The sequence below is a fragment of the Macaca fascicularis genome, chromosome 6 (assembly GCF_037993035.2).
Source record: "Macaca fascicularis isolate 582-1 chromosome 6, T2T-MFA8v1.1".
Classification (NCBI taxonomy): Eukaryota; Metazoa; Chordata; class Mammalia; order Primates; family Cercopithecidae; genus Macaca; species Macaca fascicularis.
In genome coordinates this window covers 780,683-801,341 of record NC_088380.1, presented here as the reverse complement: position 1 = coordinate 801,341, position 20,659 = coordinate 780,683, and the positions used below count along the sequence as shown (strand labels likewise).

The following is a 20,659-nucleotide window of genomic DNA, read 5'->3' as shown; positions in this document are numbered from 1 at the left end:
TTCCAACGCGAAGACTTTAACTCCCCGAACGCTGGTTCCTCTGGCATCTGTCACTTCCTCGGGGTGTTGTGACGCTGGCCAGAGGCTGCCGGCGCTTAGGAGCTCACAGCAAACTCGGGGTTTAGTCACCGCAGAGACGACCCCAATCTGTCCCCACCCAGGCGCTAGCAAAGAAACCCCTGGTCAGGCTGCTCTCTGCTGTCTCCTGGGGCCCGTCTGGCTCCAGGGACAAACCCCCCACAAGCCCGAGCCTCAGGCCAGAGGGGTGGTGGGTTCCACTCCAGCCCAGCAGAGAGGCAGAAGCTGTGTGTGGGCGGGGGGCTCATTGGGGACAGCCCCTCCCTGGGTGGCCTCTCCCACACCCTCACGTCTCCTGGTCGCTGGACCCTCACGGCCGGGAAGGCAGCAGAGAGGCCCAGTGTCCTCTGAGCCCTGCGGCCGTGAACGAGGGCAGGCTCTCGGGGCCATGCGGCCACACTCAGTTCCCTGAGGGTCCCCTGGAGCCTGGCACCTCCACATGGCCTCCATGAGGCCTGAACCCTGGGTTGAATGGCAAAGACTTGTGAAGGATGAGGCTGCATTTCAGTAAAACCTCCCCAGCGAGGGGCACCAGAGCCCACAGGCAGGTGCACCAGAGCCCACAGGCAGATGCAGGGAGGGAAGCCGGCCGGGAGCTGGGGACCACATGGACCCATGTCTTTCAGGTCCCTTGCTCCCACCGCAGCCTTGCTTATCCCCACAGTCTTCCCCCACATCCCCAACAGCCCTCCCACCTGCCCCTCCCTGGCTGTGCCCCATGGTGCTGTGTGTCCCAGCTCCAGGCCTGTCCTAGGTCGGCCCCACTTGCTCCTCCTGGGACGTCACTCCAGGTGATGGGCCCCCGTCCCTCCCCGGCATGCAGTCCCCCTACACCCACCTGCCTCAGACGCCTTCACTGCTGGGCTGGGAACCCTGGTGTTGCAGCGGGAGGGGCTTGATTCTCTTTAGGCTGCGCTGTGCCAGCTGAGGCCCCCATCCACCCAAATACGAAGGAGAGGGCCAGGGTTGGTCTGTCTGTCTGTCTTGCTCAGATGGGATAGGCCCCCTAGGAAGACACCAGCCTTCCCTGGAGGGCGCTGGGGCCTGTGGGAGGGATGCAGGAGGCTGACCCAGCTCCCCATGCCACCAGCGCCAGCCAGACAGGCTCAGACCCCCGACCGAGCCTCTCCCCAGGGCCCTCCTTCTCTGGTGGCGGGTCCTGCAGCTGCCCCACGGCCCGGCTTGTCTTCCAGGCGACCTGAAGATCGGGCTGCTGGACTTCCTCCTCTTTGGCAGCCTCATCGCTGCTGTGGACCCGGTGGCCGTCCTGGCTGTGTTTGAGGAGGTCCACGTCAACGAGGTCCTGTTCATCATCGTCTTCGGGGAGTCGCTGCTGAATGACGCAGTCACCGTGGTGAGCAACAGAACCACTGCTCCACAGCAGCCAAGCCGTGGGAGGCCTGGGCCCCGTCTCACCCCTCATCAGTCAGTCAGCAAAGAGGGTGTGGAACTCTGTCCCCAAACTCCCCTCCCGGGGGCGTCCCATCCCTCCACCTCCCTCCTCCCAGCTCAGAACCACAGGCAGCTTTCGCCAGGCTTCTTTTGGGCTTTCAGTTCCTAGGCCTGGCCTGCCCACTCCATAGCTTCAGGGTTAAGGATGCTGCTGTTGAAATCCCAACCTCCTGGTCCCCAGAGCGTCTGTGACTTTGGACCCATAGTTACTGCCACCCATTCCTGAGTTCCTAAAAAATACGTGAATGACCAGGCACAGTGGCTCACGCCTGTAATCCCAGCACTGTGGGAGGCTGAGGCAGGTGGATCACCTGAGGTCAGCAGTTCGAGACCAGCCTGGCCAACATGGTGAAACCCCATCTCTACTAAAAATACAGAACTTAGCCAGGGGTGGTGGCAGGTGCCTATAATCCCAGCTACTCAGGAGGCTGAGACAGGAGAATCGCCTGAAACTAGGAGGCGGAGGTTGCAGTGAGTGGAGATCACGCCACTGCACTGCAGCCTGGGCGACACAGTGAGACTCCATCTCCAATAAAATAAATACATGCATAAGCAAACAACAAAATCCCACAGGAACCGTGTAATCTGCCAGGGCTGCCTAACAAAGTACCACAGGTCTGGTGCCTTGGACGATATTTATTCTTGCACCATTCTGGATCACGGTGTCAGCGCAGTGGGCTCCTGTGGGACCCTGGTCCTGGGCTTGAAGACGGTGCCTTCCTGTGTCCTCACATGGCTGTCCCTGTGCGAATGTGCCCTAATCTCCTCCTCTTACAGGGACATGGGTCCGATTGGATCAGGGTCCACCCCGGTGACCTCACTGTGCCGTACTCCCCTCTTTAACACTCACATGCCCAGGTCCTGGGGAGTTTAACGTGGGAATTTCAGGGGCACAATCTGGCCCACGACAGAGGTGAAGGGAGGGAAACAGCTGGTGCTGACGGCAGAGCACGGAGGGTGTGTGGTCCCTCGAGGAGACGGCGTTCCAGGAGCTTGCCAGGCTCTGTGGGTGGGTGGGGGGGATGGATGGTGCCTTCACAGAGGCCCAAAGGCCACGTCAGCGCTCAGCAAGGCCAGGAGAAGATTCAGGAACCCTGAGGAACACGGTTGCCACTTCACAGTGGCAATTGTGACGTTTCAAAGCCAATCCCATCAAATGCGGCCACTGCCTCCCGGAAGTGAGTCATGGGGCGACCAGAGGGGCACGTGCAGAGCAGACCTCTTAGGAACCGTCAGTGAGGCCAGCCCTGAGCCCGGCCCTGGCGCCACCGCAGCCCCCACACTGCCCCAGCCCCGCGCCGCCCCTGCCCGTCCTCCCCCAGCCCCGAGGACCCTGCAGGTACAGCCGGAAGGAAGCATGTGGTCAGTTTCCTCTCCCCTCTAAAAGTGCCTGCGGCTTCTCTAAGAAACCCGGCAGCTTCTCATGTTCCCTTAGGGTTCTGGGAAGAGGAAAGTCCTGTGGGCGTCACACACCAGATTGCAAAGATATCCTCAGGGGAATCTGGGAAGTGGGACTTAATCGCACAAGGAATACAGTGAAAGCCCTGTGTGCCCCGCAGCCCTGCAGCTCCCGTCCCTGTAGAAGTAAGAGTCTCCCAAGAGGTTGTCTTCCCTCCCAGCTGGATTTTCATTAAAAAGCCCAGCTCCGAGAAGGCCCCAGGAGACCCCGGGACCCTCATGGGCACCCCCCGCCCCAGCCTGCATTTGCAAACACAACTTACACGCCTGCCTCAGGGTCCTCTCCCACCTTGACCAGAGCCAGAGACACAGAGCTGGGCTCAGCCAGGTTCTCCCCAGGGGCCTCGGCCCACCCAGGACGGCCCCCGGCAGGTCCCACCTGCATCGTCGCTTTGCTCGGCGTGGAGCCCAGGGTGTGGATAAGGTTTCCCCGCATTTTATCTCCGGGTCTTGCTGGGCTAAGGTTTAAAAACACGCGAAGACAGCAGGGGCTAGAACCAGCACAGCAGTGAAGTCACTCAAACTGAAACCCTGGGTTTGTCTCCGTAAATGAGACTCAGAATTCGAATGGCAGGTGAGCTTTGCGGCTGCCCCTGTTTTGCAGAGGATAGGAAGAGGCCTATCCTCTTTGCTCCCGAAGCTTCTAGTCCCCTCCAGAACAGTCTTTTGCCCCCTGTGTCCTCCTGGCCTCTGGGCTCTGGGCTCTGGCCTTCTCCCCTTTGGGGGCCATTGCCCTGTGATGATTTTCCTTCCAACGGCCTCGGGTGCCGTGGGCTCCACACTCAGGCCATGTCTGGGGAGGCCCAGGCCCCGGAGAGGGGGTGGCGCTGACCAAGGACCACCCAACGCCCTGCCCGTCTCTGTCCCCGCAGGTCCTGTACAATGTGTTTGAATCTTTCGTGGCGCTGGGAGGTGACAATGTGACTGGCGTGGACTGCGTGAAAGGCATAGGTGTGTAGCCGTGGGTCGGGGGAGTGGGCGGCTGTGTCTCCCCTGGGGCCGACTCTCTTCTCTCCACACCTGGCCCGCAGCCCATGCAGAGAAAAGCTTTGCACTCAAAGCTGCTGCACTGGGCCCTCTGTCCATGTCACGTCCCCTTCCAGAGCGATTCACACACGATTTGAAACAGTCCTGGGGGTTCCTGGGTGTTTCCCGGAACAGGGATGAGGGCAGCCAGGTCTCCCTGGGACAGACGGCCGGATGGGGCCTGGGGCCAGGCACAGGAGGGTCCCCTCCCCTGAGAGGTAATGAGACCAGGCCCAGTCTCCAGGAGAGTGAGGAATCCACCCCCTTTCCCGGGCTCCCAGCACTTCCGCGCAGTCACCAGGCGGCCCCTGGCGAGGAAGGGCCCGGAAGGCCAACACGGCCACAAAGGGCATCCTCTCCCCAGTGTCCTTCTTCGTGGTGAGCCTGGGGGGCACGCTGGTGGGGGTGGTCTTCGCCTTCCTGCTGTCGCTGGTGACGCGCTTCACCAAGCACGTGCGCATCATCGAGCCCGGTTTCGTGTTCGTCATCTCCTACCTGTCCTACCTGACGTCTGAGATGCTGTCGCTGTCGGCCATCCTCGCGTGAGTCCCTCCCCCACACGCGAGCTTCTCCACGCCCTCCTGGGCCCGGCGGGGCGAGCCAGCCACGGGGACCCAGGCTCGGAGGGCAGTGCCAGCCACAGGGACCCAGGCGCAGAGGGCGGTGCCAGCCACGGGGACCCAGGCTCGGAGGGCGGTGCCAGCCACGGGGACCCAGGCTCGGAGGGCGGTGCCAGCCACGGGGACCCAGGCTTGGAGGGCAGTGCCAGCCACAGGGACCCAGGCGCAGAGGGCGGTGCCAGCCACGGGGACCCAGGCTCGGAGGGCGGTGCCAGCCACGGGGACCCAGGTGCGGAGGGCGGTGCCAGCCACGGGAACCCAGGTGCGGAGGGCAGTGCCAGCTGCTTGGACACGGGGGGTGTGCATGGCAGGAGCCCCAGGCTCCGCATCACCAAGTTCCCCATGAGCCCCAGCAAGGGGAAGTGGAAGGCCTGCCCTGCCCTCCGTCTGTCGTCTCGCCTGCTCTGTGGGTGCTCCCAAGCTGACTGGGAGTTCAGTGTGGGGCGAAGAATTTGGTTTATTTAAATTTTAAAATAAGGAGTTGGCGTTTCCACTGAATTGTCCGTGGGCTGACAGCAGTACCCACCCTGAGACAGGTGAGGGACTTTGGAACCCTTTGTTGCCATCCCTGCTGGCAGGCAGCCCTGGTGCCCATATCTGCATGATGATGACAGCCGCCTGTGGCCCCGCAGAGCCGTGGGCAGGAACCCTGGCGGCCCAGCCTGGCTCGGGAGGGAGAGGCCCCCCTGTAACCAGACGACTGGGACTGCCTGCAGGCGCCAGGCTGTGGGGGGCTGGGCGGATGCAGGGGCCTGGGGCGCCGGGCCAGGTGGCCATGTCCTGAAGCGCGTCTGTCCCTGCAGCATCACCTTCTGTGGCATCTGCTGTCAGAAGTACGTGAAGGCCAACATCTCGGAGCAGTCGGCCACCACCGTGCGCTACACCATGAAGATGCTGGCCAGCGGTGCTGAGACCATCATCTTCATGTTCCTGGGTATCTCGGCCGTGAACCCGTTCATCTGGACCTGGAACACGGCCTTCGTGCTCCTGACGCTGGTCTTCATCTCCGTGTACCGGGCCATCGGTGAGGCGGGGCTGGGTTGCGGCCGTGGGACCACGGATGGGCCGGCACCATCTCCGGGAAGGTGCAGGCTTTCCACTGGGCCCAGTGAGATGGAGGCGCAGCCCCACACGAGGCAGAGGAGGACCAATGGTGGTGGCCTCGGGGCTGGGGTGGAAGGCTCTGGAACCCCAAGGGAAACCACTTGGTTTCCCACTGACTCACCCTGGATGTGCCTCAAGACAGGGTCAGTGGCTTGGGAGATGGAACAGGAGGCAAGACGGCCCTGCCCCCGCCCAGCCCCATCCCCCAGTACCCGTGTGTGTGATGCACGGAGCGTGTGGGGGAGACGCCAGGCAGCGTGTGGCTCCGGGTGCATGGTGACAAGGGACGTGGCATGGGGACACCGTATCTAGGGTTGCCACTGTTCTTTGTCGGCACACGCTTGGCCACCAAGACGCTGTCCCAGACGGGCTGGGGTCCCGCAGCTGGGAGGGCGGCCAGGGAGCTGAGTGCCACCCCAACCACAGGTGTGGTCCCGTCCACAGGTGTGGTCCCATCCATAGGTGTGATCCCCGTCCACAGGCGTGGTCCCGCCCACAGGCGTGGTCCCGTCCACAGGCATGGTCCTGCCCACAAGCGTGGTCCCATCCACAGGTGTGATCCCCCCACAGGTGTGGTCCATCCACAGGTGTGATCCCCCACAGGTGTGGTCCCATCCACAGGTGTGATCCCCCCACAGGTGTGGTCCTGCAGACCTGGCTCCTCAACCGCTACCGCATGGTGCAGCTGGAGCCTATTGACCAGGTGGTCCTGTCCTATGGGGGTCTGCGCGGGGCCGTGGCCTTTGCCCTGGTGGTGCTTCTGGATGGAGAGAAGGTCAAGGAGAAGAACCTGTTTGTCAGCACTACCATCATCGTAGTGTTCTTCACCGTCATCTTCCAGGTGAGGCCCGGCCCAGCCAGCCCTGGGGTCTCGGCCCCGCCCGCAAGGGGCGTCTGGGCCCATCCTGCACTTCAGGACGAGCATTTCCAGGCTCCAGACCCTAATTGGGTTTTATAATTTTAGTAACTGGGAGCCGTTTTGTAGGTTTTCACGTGGCCCCACTGGGGAGGAAGCATAATTGTCCTAAAAACGCTCTTCCCGAGCCTTCGCTGGTGGATGAGGCCCCGGCTGCTGCTTCCTCCTCTGCAAAGCAGGGGCGCAGGTTGCTGGGCGCCCGGAGAGCAGGGAGGGCATCTGCGAGCCCCGGGGCAGGCAGCTCTGTGTGGTGCACCCAGTGGGGCCAGCAGGATGTGGGGGGCTGCCTGGCACCAGGATCACGAGACCCCGTCCTCCAGGGCCTGACCATCAAGCCCCTGGTGCAGTGGCTGAAGGTGAAGAGGAGTGAGCACCGGGAACCCCGGCTCAACGAGAAGCTGCACGGCCGCGTACGTCCGGGGCTCGGGGGATGGCGAGGGGCGCCGCATGTTCCTCAGGGCTGGGCCGGGAGGGGAGGGGAGGCTGCGTCTGGGGCTGGGGGATTCGTGAGTGGGGCTGGTGGGTTCCTCGGGGCTGGGCCGGGAAGGGAGGGGGGCACGTCATGTTCCCCGGTTGGCCGCCCCAAGACGCTCCCATCTTTCTTCTCTTGAAAGGCTTTCGACCACATCCTCTCGGCCATCGAGGACATATCGGGACAGATAGGGCACAATTATCTCAGAGACAAGTAAGTGACTGGGGCTTCCCTGGCTGTGCCACACAGCTCGGCTTCTGGGAACATCCTCCACTTAGAAGAGCCGGAAGCCACATGCGTAGCTGTCTGAGTCCAGGGTTGGTCAGGGCTCTGGTGCCCCATGAGGCCAGGTGCCAGGTGTGCCCCTAGACACACAGGTGCCCCGTGAGGCCAGGTGCCAGGTGTGCCCCCAGACACACAGGTGCCCCGTGAGGCCAGGTGCCAGGTGTGCCCCCAGACACACAGGTGCCCCGTGAGGCCAGGTGCCAGGTGTGCCCCCAGACACACAGGTGCCCCGTGAGGCCAGGTGCCAGGTGTGCCCCTAGACACACAGGTGCCCCGTGAGGCTAGGTGCCAGGTGTGCCCCCAGACACACAGGTGCCCCGTGAGGCCAGGTGCCAGGTGTGCCCCCAGACACACAGGTGCCCCGTGAGGCCAGGTGCCAGGTGTGCCCCCAGACACACAGGTGCTGCCGAAAGGAGTTGGCGGCAGCAGTCGGGGCCACCGAGCGAGGGGATGGAAGCTGAATTCCCTGTGCTTCTTCCAGGGAATAGAGACGCCCTCTCACGTGGCCCAATTAATTCCAGATTGTTAAGTTATGTAGGAAGTGAAAGTCAGGAAAATAGATTATTTCCTCCAAGTCATAAATAGGGTTAGTATCAGTCAACATTTAAAACGATTTTGTCTGGCGGGGCTCAAGCCTGTAATCCCAGCACTTTGGGAGACTGGGGCAGGCAGATCACTTGAGGTCAGGAGTTGGAGAAACGCCTGGCCAACATGGTGAAACCCCGTCTCTACTAAAACTACAAACATTAGCCATGGGTGGTGGCGGGTGCCTGTAGTCCCAGCTACTTAGGAGGCTGAGGCACAAGAATCACTTGAACCCGGGAGGTGGAGGCTGCGGTGAGCTGAGATTGTGCCATTGCACTCATGCCTGGTGACAGAGCGAGACTTCGTCTCAAAATAAAAAAAGATTTTGTCCATTAAGCTGAAATCACCTATGTTTTATTATAAAATACATTTGACACTTATAATAAACCCAGTAAGTAGCACATACAATTTGCCCTGGGTTCCTATTTTCTGAGTGGTCTGTGTTTGGTGGGGGTGGAGGCACTGGGAGGTGTGGCCATGTGGCTTCACGAAGCTCAGCTGCGGTTCTCTGTGGCCACAGTGACTCTGCTCCAGGTACCCAGTACCCGACTCCTTGGCCGCCCAGGGGCCATCCCAGGGGTCTCAGAAGGCCTCAGTTAGCTTTGACTTCCTGGTGTGGCTGAAACTCAACCTGTACAGGAGAGCTGCTATTGCTGCCACGGGGCCTGCCCGGGTGTGAGCACACAAGCTCACCGGGGCCCACCCTCTGCCCTGAGGGGCAGCTCTGGCGGCTGCGCCCATGTTCAAGAGTGACAGGCATCACCTCCTTGTGCCCCAAAGGTTCCTCTACGTCCAGTCAGGCCACCATCCCTTCTGATCCGGATAACCGGCAAATACTCTAATTCTGTTAGGCTAAAAAAACCTCACTCTGGTCAGCTTGGCTCTCGCAAGTCTAAGGGCTCAGGACGTCTGTCCGCCCCTGCCTTTCCTCCTGTGCAGCTGAAAAGTGCTCCCCACGTGGCTGGAGCCCCCTTGCCCGACCAGGCCTGATGCCCACCCTCTCCTGAGCCACCCTCTGGAGGCGGCGGCCGCTGGAAAGCGGAATGCAGTTTCACGTGCATCCAACGGCCTCCATCCAACAGGACAGGCGGGAGAACGATGGCCTGGGCGCGTGGCAGGGGCTGCTTCCCTCATTTTAAATGCGCCTGCAGGGTCGTTACAGCAAATAAAATTCAGGAGAGAAGTGGCCGGCCACGGTCTGGGCTCCAGGGCGCCTGTCGCCTGAGACTCACACCTGAGGTCTGTCCCTACAGGTGGTCCCACTTCGACAGAAAGTTCCTCAGCAGGGTCCTCATGAGACGGTCGGCCCAGAAGTCTCGAGACCGGATCCTGAATGTCTTCCACGAGCTGAACCTGAAGGACGCCATCAGCTACGTGGCTGAGGTAGCCGAGCCGCTTGCTCCCTCTGTCGGGTCGGGGTGCAGCAGGCTTGGGCACTGGCTGTGGGCGCCACAGGGGCAATGAGGAGAGGCCCCTGCACCCGCATCCCAAGGCCAGGCCCACCCCAGAAGTTCACAGGAGGCTGATGGGCCTTTGATGCCCTGGGAATCCCAGCTGGCTGTCACGTGGGGGTAAACTGAGTCACAGAGTCCTGGTGACTGCGGTGCTGGTGGGGGTGAGCGCTGAGGTTAGGTCCTAGGACCCTGAGCTCCCTTGCTTTCCCTGGAGATGGGAGTGGACGGTAAGCAGGCAGGCTGTTATGGGACCTGGTCCTAACACAGTTGGGCCTGCCCCAGCACACACAGATGCCCACAGACCCACATGCACAGGCGGAGGGGCAGCAGCAGGGCTGTCTCCCGCCGTGGCCGGCCGTGGCTCTGAGGCTGCCCCAGCATCTCCCAGTCCACTCTGAGCAGGCCTTGGTGTCCGCAGAGCCCGTCTGCTCCAGAGACCAGAGGCCAGGCACCCCACCCAGACCCGGGGCCACTGCCGCCACTGGCTCCCGCACCTGCCTACCATGGCAGGTGGGCCTCAGCCTCCCCGGCCTGCCCTGACCTCCCCAGGGGCGCTCTGGCTGCAGGAATCGCGCAACGCAGGGCCTGGGGCACAGCTGCAGGGACTCTGCTCCCTCTGGGCCCTGCGGCTCCTCCCTAAGGACAGAGTCCTCCCTAGTGAGCTTTGGTGCCCTCGTCCAGCAGCTGGTCGGGGTCGGTGCTCTCGTGAGAGGGAAAGGCCTGTCCTGCCAAACCCTGCAGACCCTCACACAGAGGGCTGGCGGGGGCCGGGAAACTCCATTCATTCAGATAGAATGATTCTGCCTCTACCGACGTGCATTCACCCCAGATGTGCCACCCATGACTGGGGCGTGGCAAGGCGCCTCCTGGCAGAGGGCATGGGGGCCTGGGGCTGTCAGGAGGGCTAGCCAGTGCAGATCAGGAAGGAGGGCCCCTGGACCAGGCTCCACACAAACCCCCAAACCACAGGCCCGGGAAGCGAGAGAAAGTTCAGATACCCTGGTCAGTAGGCGGGCCTTGAACCTCTCCCCCAACCCCACCAGCCACCATCCTTGACCCATGACCCATGACCCATGACCACGACCCTGGGCTCAGCTGCATGTGGGGAGCCCGTGGGTGCCTCCTGGTCACTCAGTAGCCTGAGTCTCCACACCTGGGGTGGCATCCGCCTGCCCGATGTCCCTCCTGGCTCTCACACAGGGCAGCTGCTCTCTCTCCCTGCGCCCCCCACCCCACAGTGTGGGGCTCGGCAGGGGCAGGGGAAGTGGTGTGGGGAACAGCCCCTCCAAAGACCCCATGTGCCCAGGTGCTCCAGCCCTCGCCTGTGCCTGCCCAGAGCGGCAGCTGGCACTGTGGCTCCCCCGGCCCTCACGGCTGTCTTCACGGGGCGGCTCCCCCGGCCCTCACGGCTGTGTCTTCACGGGGCGGCAGGAGAGGGACAGAGGGACAAAGGTCATACAGAAGACGCTGGATTTAGAAGCAAAAGAGCAGGCAGAGGGCCCTTAGAACAATGACCCTCAGAGCCCCCCAGAGTGGGCAGTGAAGTGGGGGCCACATGTTCAGTGGGAGCAGCGGCCCCCGCCCGACCCCGGGGGCTCTCCTGGGAGCGTCTCGCCGCTGCAAGGCGGCAAGGGTGCCCACCTGGCAAGGTCTGAGTGCAGTGAGCTGACGTTCCCTCCACACCTGTGCCCCCGCTGGCCCTGGAGACCCTGACTCCAGCCACAAGCCCACCCTGCCCTGCACTCCTCCACAGCCTCACACTCTCCAGGCCTGCCATCAGGCGGGTGGGGTCTGAGGACACACAGGCAGCCCCACTCCCGTCCTCTGGTGCTCAGCTGTGCGGCTTCTGTGCCCCATCGGGCTCTGCTCCATTCCCTCGACCTGATTCATTTCTGGACATGAGGCCAATGGGGTCTTAGGGCCTCTGGCAGGGACAGGGGCCACTTCTGATTCCGCATATCGACAGTTTCCCCAGACACCCCCCAAGTCCTAGGCAGCTTTACCCCTTCACACTCAGACCACTGTGTCCTCCCACAAGCATTACCTCTGCCCAGTTCAGGCAGCAGTCTGGCTGTGGCCTCAGACAGATGGACAGAGGCTCAAAATCTGATCTCGTGGTTTTGGCATCTCCTCCCCTCTGCAGCTGTGAGGGGAGAACCTGGGGCTCGGGTCTCAAGGCCTTCCCTGGGCCCCGAGCTCTGGGCACTTCCCCGCTTCCCCCCAGGGCACACAACAGCAGCAGCTGCCGCAGGTCCGGGACCTAGGGCTTGGCTGCTCAGGCCACTGACCGGGCTGCTTCCTGACCATAGGGAGAGCGCCGTGGGTCCCTGGCCTTCATCCGCTCCCCCAGCACCGACAACATGGTCAACGTGGACTTCACGCCACGATCATCCACCGTGGAGGCCTCTGTCTCATACCTCCTGTACGTGGCCGCGGTCCTGCAGCTTCCCTGGGGAAGAACCCAGCTGAGGGTCACAGGCGGGGCTGGGGTGGCTCCTGGCCTGGGGGTGGCATGGGGGAGTGGAGGGGTGCAGAAAGAGGGGCTGGGTGTCCCCTCCAGCAAGCGCTCCCCTGTGTTATGCGGTGGCCAGACTCCCTTAGTGCTGGATGCAAGGTGAAAGGGAGGGGCAGCAGCGGATTGGGGTCCGGGCCTGACGTGTTTGCCCCCGGCCAGGAGCAGCCTGTCCTGGTCCCCATGCCACCCCTACTGCCCCTCCAGCCATGGGCTCCACAGCTCACGGCCAGTTCTCATGGGAGGTCCACTCTGCCAGGTGTGCAGATGCCAGAGTCCCCAAGTCTCACAGCCAGGGCTCTGGAGGGGGACCAGTGAGGAGGGGGATCCACCTCAGAACGGAGGCCGGGAAGGCCTCGTGGGGAGTCAGCCTAAGCCCCGAGGGGAGAAGGGGCTGGCCAGGTGGCCAGGTGTCCCCGTACCCCAGCCGGATGCCCGCCTTGGGAAGGCGAGGGGTGCACAGGAGACCCCACCCTGAGGGAGCCTGTGTGGCTCAGCGCTGGTCCCCATGCAGGAGAGAGAATGTCAGCGCCGTCTGCCTGGACATGCAGTCTCTGGAGCAGCGGCGGCGGAGCATCCGGGACGCAGAGGACATGGTCACGCACCACACGCTGCAGCAGTACCTGTACAAGCCGCGGCAGGAGGTGGGCCCCGCAGGCTGGGGGCTGGACGCGCCCACAGGGACCCCTGTAGGGTGGCCTCCTCGTCCCCTCCCAGGACCATGGGGGATCCATGCTCAGCCCCTGCGGCAGGAGGGCGGGAGTGTCTGGTACTGGGCACAGCTGTGACCTCCGTGCCCAACCCTGCAGTACAAGCATCTGTACAGCCGGCACGAGCTCACGCCCACGGAGGACGAGAAGCAGGACCGGGAAATCTTCCACAGGACCATGCGGAAGCGCCTGGAGTCCTTCAAGTCGACCAAGCTGGGGCTCAACCAGAACAAGAAGGCAGCCAAGATGTACAAGCGGGAGCGTGCCCAGAAGCGGGTGAGGCCGGGTCACCAGGAGGCTCGACGGGGCTGGGGCCTGGAGCGGGGGCAGTCCGGGCCGGGTGTGGCTGTGTTGAGGTCTGTGAGCAGCTTCACGTTTGCCCCACAGAGAAACAGCAGCATCCCCAATGGGAAGCTGCCCATGGAGAACTCTGTGCAGAATTTCACCATCAAAGAGAAAGGTGCGCTGGGGGCCCTGCGGGAAATGCTGGGAGCCACCACCTCCCAGCCCCAGCCCTCCCCTCTCGGGGCCCTCCCCTCTCGGGGCCCTCCCCTCTCGGGGCCCTCCCCTCTCAGGACCCTCCAGCCACCCAGGCAGGGAGGCACGGTCAGGGCCCCAGCTGCAGACCCACCCAGGATGGGGTTCCAGGGGTGCTGTCCTCCAAGTGGGGTCCCTCCTTGCCCTCCCCCAGCCCTGCGGTTTAGCCCTTCTCTCTGTGGGTCCCGACCCCCTGCACCTCTGGGCACAGAGCTGATGGACACGGCTGACCGGCTGTGAGGACAGCCCCCTAGTGACCCCAGTCCTCATCCCAGCCTGTCTCCTCCAGACTTGGAACTTTCAGACACCGAGGAGCACCCCAACTATGACGAGGAGATGAGCGGGGGAATCGAATTCCTGGCCAGTGTCACCAAGGACACAGCATCCGACTCCCCTGCAGGTGGGGACAGGGCACAGGCGTCGTGGCCCAGGGAGGGGCAGCTCCTGCTGCCCCAGGAGGGAGCTCAGTCATTGGACCAGGGGCACTGGGACCTGGCGGGGGGGGGTCTCCTGTGGGTTCTCAAGGGCCCTGCCTGGCACCTCGAGTGCCTCCTCAACCAACTCGGAGGCTGCTGTCCCAGGAGACGTGGGCCGGGCAGGGAGCAGACGGGGTGTGTCTTGAGGGAAGGGAGACCTCGCCTGTGCTGCCTGTGATGTGTGGGGTCATGGATGTGGGGCAAAGGCCTGCAACCTGAAAGGCACGTGACCCTAACCTTCCCGGTGATCCTATTCCAGGTGACCTTAACCTTCCAGGGCACGCAGCAGGTGACGGCCCCCGCGAGGCCTCCCCTGCCGCCCCAGGGCTCCCAGGAGGCTGACTGGCCGCTGCCCTCTCTCCTAGGAATTGACAACCCTGTGTTTTCTCCGGATGAGGCCCTGGACCGCAGCCTCCTGGCCAGGCTGCCGCCCTGGCTGTCTCCCGGGGAGACGGTGGTCCCCTCGCAGAGGGCCCGCACGCAGATTCCCCACTCTCCCAGCACCTTCCGCCGCCTGACGCCCTTCCGCCTCAGCAGCAAGTCGGTGGACTCCTTCCTGCAGGCAGACGGCCCCGAGGAGCGGCCCCCCGCCGCCCTCCCCGAGTCCACACACATGTAACGCTCCCGGGCCTCCTGCCACCTAACCCCTCTCTCCGCAGCTCCTCTCCCTCCAGGTCTCCGCCTCGCGCTCTCTCTCTCCTCCTCCCTGGACCTGAACCTGGCTTTCTCTCTCTCCAGCAGCCCCTCTTCCTCCTCTAGCGCCCTGCTGGCCGCACCTCCCTCAGGAGCCCGGACAGACCCTGGCGTCTCTGCTGCTCCCACGGAGCTGAGAGCCCCAGGGCCGCCTGTGATTTCCTTTAGGTGGCTCCGAAAGCTAGTCCGCGAGTCCAACTCCTGCGCTCCCACGGAGCTGAGAGCAGGGCTAGGGGGAGCCAGACGCCCCGGGTCCCCTATCCTCCCACAGGGATACCGGGAGGGCCGGCCCCGCAGACCCGGGCTCTGCCTCCAGCTCAGGGCGCGCCACAGGGTCTGGGCTTTGTGAGCTCCCTCTGGGGGCCTGGGAGGCACCCGGGGAACGCCAGGGCGGTTTGAGATGGAGGAAGCAGGTTTCCCCCTTGGGGACCTTGACCTCCCGCGCTGCAGGGCCAGGGGCGGGACCTTCCTGCACGGAGAAGGCCGCTGTCCCGGGACCCCCGGCGGTGGGACGTGGTTGGGCCAGGGTGGGGCTTCGCTGTTGCTGCTTCCGCCTCTGTCCTGCGAACCGGGTCCTGGGAGGAGGCCCCGGCGGACGCCGAGCCCCGGGTGCGCGGCGGGAGGGGAGGCGAGAGCCGCCGGGCTTGGGGAGAGCTAAACCGCCCGGAGACGCCCCTCCCGCCCTAGCGCCCGGGCTCCGCGCGCCGCTCACGCCCTGCTCTCCCGCAGGTGACACCGGCTCCGACACGCCGCTGACCGGACGCTCGTCCCCGCGCCACGGGCCGCCAGCCGCGGCCGCCGCCGCCCCGGAGAAGCCCCTGATCCCCGCGCGGTTACAGCGGCCGCGCGCCCCGAGCCCCATCCCGCCCGCGCCCGCGCCCGCGCCCGCGCAGAACCCCGAGAGCGCCGCGGCCGAGCCCGCAGAGCCGCCGCAGCGCGAGCCGGGGGCGGGGCCTACACCCGGGGCGGGGGCGGGGCCGGGGCCGGAGCGCCGGGGACTGCCGAGTGCGCACGCGCGTTCGGCGGCGGCGCGCCGCGTGCACAGCCGGCGCTCGTTCCAGCGGCCCCGCGCGCGCCGCCGCCCCGCCCTGCTGAAGCTGGCGTCGCTGCCGCCCTCGTGCCACGCACCGCCGCACGCGCTGGAGCAGGAGGAGACGCCGCTGTGAAGCCGCGGGCGGGAAGGGCCCGCGCGCCGTGGCTGGCCGCTCGCGCCCTTTCCCACAGCTGCCGGGAAACCGAGGCTCGCCCAAAACGGATTTGCGTGAAACCAGCCCAAGGCTCCGGGCCCCCACCCCCGAGCCCCGCACCTCTCCCCGGGGACCGACTCAGGGACCTTCCGAGCGCCAGGACTCAGGGCCAGACCTGCAGCGGCTGCAGGCCCGGCCCCGCAAGCGGCCCTGGCCGAGCGCCGTTTCCAGGCCCTCGCCAGGTCTTTGAGCTGCAGGTAAAGTGGCGGGAACGTCTTCCGTCTACTCAGCGCTTGGGGATTTAGACTCCTAGAGCCAGCACCTGCCTCGTTCCCCCTCCAGGTTCCGTCCTGCCCGCGCCCGGTCTCAGGGTGGCGGCCGCGGGCACTGCCCGTCCCCCACAGACGAGGTCTCCGGCCTGACCTGTCGCACCTGGCCCGGAGGTCGCCCCGGGGGCCCTGGCTGGGTGAAAGGTGGCCTGGCGGGCGGCGCTTTCCAAGAATCATGGCCGTTCCTTAAGTGGACTGTGGGGCCCAGCAGCTGCTCTGGCCCCCTTAACAAAGCAGGGCGAACCAAGGGGGCATGGAGGGGCCCAGGGCACCGTCCCCCTCACCAGGCTCAGGCCCTCCAAGGAGGACCTGCTGAGACCCCTGGGCCTGTCCTGGACCCCGGACCCTTCCCACCCCTTCCAGCATCCCAGGCCGAGGCCTTGGACAGAGCTTCTGGTCCTCTGCAGGGAGATCATCCAGCCTGAGATCTGGGAGGCGCAGTCCATTGAGTGGGCGGAGGCCGCGGGTGCTGAGCCGGGGAGGGGCTCTGAGTCCATCCATCCCTCAGAGGGCAAGTCCCACAGGGTCCACCCCACCTAAAACCTGCTTGCGCGGTGGAGGTGGGACACTCCTAAGGGCTTTTCTAAAGCCAGACTTGCAGCTCCTTGCTCAGGAAAATTAGACTATTCACGTCTTAGATCCAGTGTTGACAGTCACCAGTAAGGAGGAGTTCTTAAGAGTTTTATATTGACTGAATATTGCACATTGAGTCCCTGGTGGGAAAAGTCCACAATTTCCCATTGATAGCTTCTTACTGTTGTGAAAAAGGGAAGCCTCAGCCACACAAAAGCCTCCATGACCCCTGCTTCGGAGAAGCCCTCTACCCTAACTGCAGTCACTGGTATTTGGGTCAGATCAAGTGCAGTGACTTTTGGGATTCAGTGGTCACTGTCCACACTTTGCAGCCATTTCAACCAACTCTGAGCACAAAATGCAGCCATCCTCTATGCAGCAAAGCCTGCCCGGTCAGTGACTGCTGGACAGATCCAAGGCCAGCCCTGGTTCCCTGCTGCAGCCACTATCCTGACGTTCACCGGAGCAGGCTGGGGCCTGGCCTTCTGGGCATGAGTGGGTGTTCCCACAGGCCTCCAGTTTGTCCCGTCTGCACTGCTAGGAGGTCTCCGGGTGACCAGAGGAGCAAAGTTGCCTTCCAAGTGCCTGTCTGTGCCTGGGAGAACAAGCCAGAAGCGTCGCGTGGCCCACAGCGCAGTGCATGATTCCAGGTGCTGAACAACTCCCCTGGACCCTTGGGCCTGCATCTGACTCCTGGCTGCAGAGTCAGAAGCTGAGTCCAGGCAACAGCCTGGCCACTCCCGGTCGCTCCCCACTGGACACCCAGTTACCAAAGTCAGCAAAGAAGATGCGGTAATCACCACCTGATCTCCACATGGTGAACAAAACAGTCTCACCAACACCTCCTTGACCCGTCAGTCTTCACACCCGGGGTGGGCAGGCAGGCGTTCTGTGTTTACGAGAACCGCACACAGGCTAAGCACAAACATGGAACCAGAGTTCCAATGAGAAAACCTCACTCGCAAAAGCCAGGCTGCACCCCACCAGGTGATGCAGCGCGCCTGGGCCGTGGGTGCCAGGAGCCGAGTGCTAGGGACTCGTCATGATTGGGAATCCCCACGTTCCTGTCACTGCTGTCAAACAGAAGGTAAACAGTCTTATGAATGTATTTCCTTAGGAAAACTTGTAAAAACTTTTATTAGGATATCTATTTATTTAATACTGAACTTTGGCCTACTTTGTAATAGACTATAAACAAATTGAGGAAATCACTATTTCTCACTTCTGTATTTTCTCAAAAATAATTTTGTTACAGAGTCAATATACTGTGTACTATTGATTATTGTGAAAGCAAAGAATTTCATCAAAACAAAATATTTTAAATGAGTGAAAACTGTGTATGTTAATTTTGCAGCTGTAATATTAATCAAACTTTGTGTAATTCTAATCACAAAATGACGTGCCTTAAATGCCCCTCAGCTGTGGGTTGGCAGTGTCCAGACAGGGAGGGCCCATCACCAAAATCCTGAATGATTGCTAGACCAATTCTATTAAAAACATTTCAAGGCATTTTGGGTGCAAACTTTGTTTATAAATGAGAAATCATCTACCTACGAGAATTTAAGGAGCAGTCTCCTGTAGGCAGACATCACTTTGCCCAAAAATTAGCACTGACAGAGACGTGTGCATGTGTGTGTGCCCGTGTGCATGCACATGTGCATGTGTGCGTGTGTGTGCGTGTGCTGTTGCTGCCCTTCCTAGCTGGTGTGAGGAAGCCACTGGACATGGCTGTGGAGCGACCCCTGGATCTGAGCACAGCCCCTCCAGTGCAGATAGATGTCAGAGCCCCGTGGGGAGGGTGTGAGGGAGTAGCTAAGGCATAGGCTGGGATTCGGGTGGTGGGAACAATGCTCACCCAGGCCTGAGCAGGAGGATGAGGTGCCTGAGACACTCAAGTGGCCTAGAGCAGGTGGGCCTGGGGCTGGAGAGAGGTGGGCTGAGAGTCTAGAGCCTGGATGGCTTGACCCTTCTGGGGGCTGGGGGCAACCAGGATTCCCCAGGTGGGAAGGCGATGCCTGCCAGCTTCCTCTGGACAAAAAGGAACCCCATGTGCCAGGGCCCCGCGTTTTGGGGGTGCCCTTACAGCAGCTGAGACTGCAGTCGACAGACGTGGGGGCTGAGTCCATGAACAGCAGCAGAGCCTCATCGTTAAAGAGACATGGGAATCCCTCACTGAAACCTCCCACCTGCCCCTGGGTAAGAGGAGATCAGGGAGCTGCCCTAACTTGAAAGACACCCTTTCGACCAAGGGCCAAGTGGCCTGGAGGCCACACCCGGTGGAAGGGGCGTGGGTCCACGGTCCCCGGGATGAGCTGCAGCCACACCAGCCCTACCTGTGCATCCACTTCCCTGATGGCCACTTTGCAACCAGACGCTCCCACGCAGGCAGCAGGCACTGGCCTTCCGTTTGGGTGGCCACTGCTCTCCTACTAGGAGGTGGCCACAGGCCTCACCCCGGCGTCCTGTAGTACGTGGGGTGGAGACAACCTTCCCCTGGTATCAGGGTGGACACCCACTGCCCAGGCACCAAACACTGCCTCTGCCAGAGGCATCCCCACACCTTCCCGCACATTCTGGCTGGCGTCCTGTCCCCCAAATCATGCACATTAGTGGTCCCAGAGCTTGCTGTCTGGTTTCAGCGTGGCCTCCGAGGCCGAGTAGCCAAATGCTTGGTTCACTGTTATTGCAGGCACCCCTGAAGTGGATGTGACCAGTGACTAGTGACCGTGGGGCCCAGTGGTGACCCTCACACAGAAATAGAGCAAAACACCAGTGAGGGCTGCACACTCACCACTGTTCGCCCTGGGGACTCATTCCAGAAGTAACAAGAATTCCCTCTCAGTGGGAAAATAAACACATTTTTCATTCTTATAAGGGGCACTCTGATGACTGTGAACACTATGAATTTTATTAATTCATATGCATTTACTGAGCACTTACCGTATGCCAGGTGCACTCAAGGCCTGCTGCTGAGCGGGAAGCTGGGTTAAGAGGCACATGGAACAGCATGCCTGTTGGATGTTCTGGGAAGAGCACCCCCTTCTGAGTCCCTGTTGCTCCTCGGTTACTTAACTCCACTTAAGTTTTGATTATTTCAAGAAAAAGTCTCATTTGTGAATTTTTCACATCTTGTGAGGATGAAATAAAAGTAAAATGTCAACTCTGCCATCTCAAAAACGTCTTGAGAGCTAACAAAGCGTGTCCTCAGGCTGGAGTACCTGCGGCCCATGGGTAGCCGCGGGAGGTCCTCACACCCACCTGCACTGCACGGGGCCCATGGGCCAGACTTGCGGGGTCCTCACAGGAACAGATGGGCCCGCTGACACCCCCACCTCTCCCACCTGCGAGTCCCTGGGGCTCTGAGACAGGGATGGAGGGAACAAGGTGCTGTATACACAGGTAAGAGGAGGAATGAAGGTCAATGCCTTTCACTCACTCAACCGAATCAATACTTTTCTGAAAACTAAGAAAGCACAGGAGTCTGCCCCTCGGAACACCAGGACCCAGGGCTCCCTGCTCATCCTGGGTAATATCCCCACTCCTTTGAGACGAAGTCTCGCTCCGTCGCCCAGGCTGGAGTGCAGTAGTGCAATCTTGGCTCACTGCAACCTCTGCCTCCAGGGTTCAAGCAATTCTCCTGCCTCAGCCTCCCAAGCAGCTGGAATTACAGGCATGCACCACCACACCTGGCCAATTTTTGTATTTTTAGTAGAGATGGGGTTTCACCATGTTGGCCAGGCTGGTCTCAAACTCCTGATCTCAAATGATCCACCCACTTTGGCCTCCCAAAGTGCTGGGATTACAGGCATGAGCCACTGCGCCCGGCCTCTGGGGTAATGCCTTGATTAGCTTTGGAAAAAAATTAAAGATTAACGTGCAAAATGATGCTACCATTGAAGGCAGATGCTGTAGAGAGATGGGTACATTTTGGAAAAGAATTTAAAGGATTCTGTATCAGGAAAAGCATGATTCACAGGTCTTGAAATGTACTCCAAGTAAATATTCACTTTCATATTTACTTTTACTAAAATTTACACTCCTGCCATTGCTCGTCTACCAGGTACGGCTGACTTGGCTGGCACCACCCGGTGCCAGAGGTCTGCTCACCTAAGGGTGGGGACAGGGCTTCCTGGGTGCAGCTGGTGAGTGTCTCATCTCTCAAAGAACCCAAGGAGTAAGTCTGGGGATGTCA

The 20,659-nt window shown here is 61.9% G+C and overlaps 1 protein-coding gene across 1 annotated transcript in view; it reads left to right on the top strand.

The window, feature by feature from the left end:
* SLC9A3 (solute carrier family 9 member A3) overlaps positions 1–17,976 on the top strand; it is a 47,141-nt gene extending 29,165 nt beyond the window's left edge. The window contains exons 3-17 of the mRNA XM_005556525.5: positions 1,272–1,432; positions 3,861–3,939; positions 4,379–4,556; positions 5,438–5,658; positions 6,377–6,579; positions 6,975–7,064; positions 7,269–7,339; positions 9,250–9,379; positions 11,760–11,872; positions 12,477–12,606; positions 12,772–12,948; positions 13,060–13,132; positions 13,499–13,609; positions 14,051–14,300; positions 15,108–17,976. Coding sequence (XP_005556582.3) covers positions 1,272–1,432; positions 3,861–3,939; positions 4,379–4,556; positions 5,438–5,658; positions 6,377–6,579; positions 6,975–7,064; positions 7,269–7,339; positions 9,250–9,379; positions 11,760–11,872; positions 12,477–12,606; positions 12,772–12,948; positions 13,060–13,132; positions 13,499–13,609; positions 14,051–14,300; positions 15,108–15,111 — 1,991 coding nt within the window. The 3' untranslated portion in view covers positions 15,112–17,976. The remainder of the gene's footprint in view (positions 1–1,271; positions 1,433–3,860; positions 3,940–4,378; positions 4,557–5,437; positions 5,659–6,376; positions 6,580–6,974; positions 7,065–7,268; positions 7,340–9,249; positions 9,380–11,759; positions 11,873–12,476; positions 12,607–12,771; positions 12,949–13,059; positions 13,133–13,498; positions 13,610–14,050; positions 14,301–15,107) is intronic.
* The last annotated feature ends 2,683 nt before the right edge of the window (positions 17,977–20,659 follow it).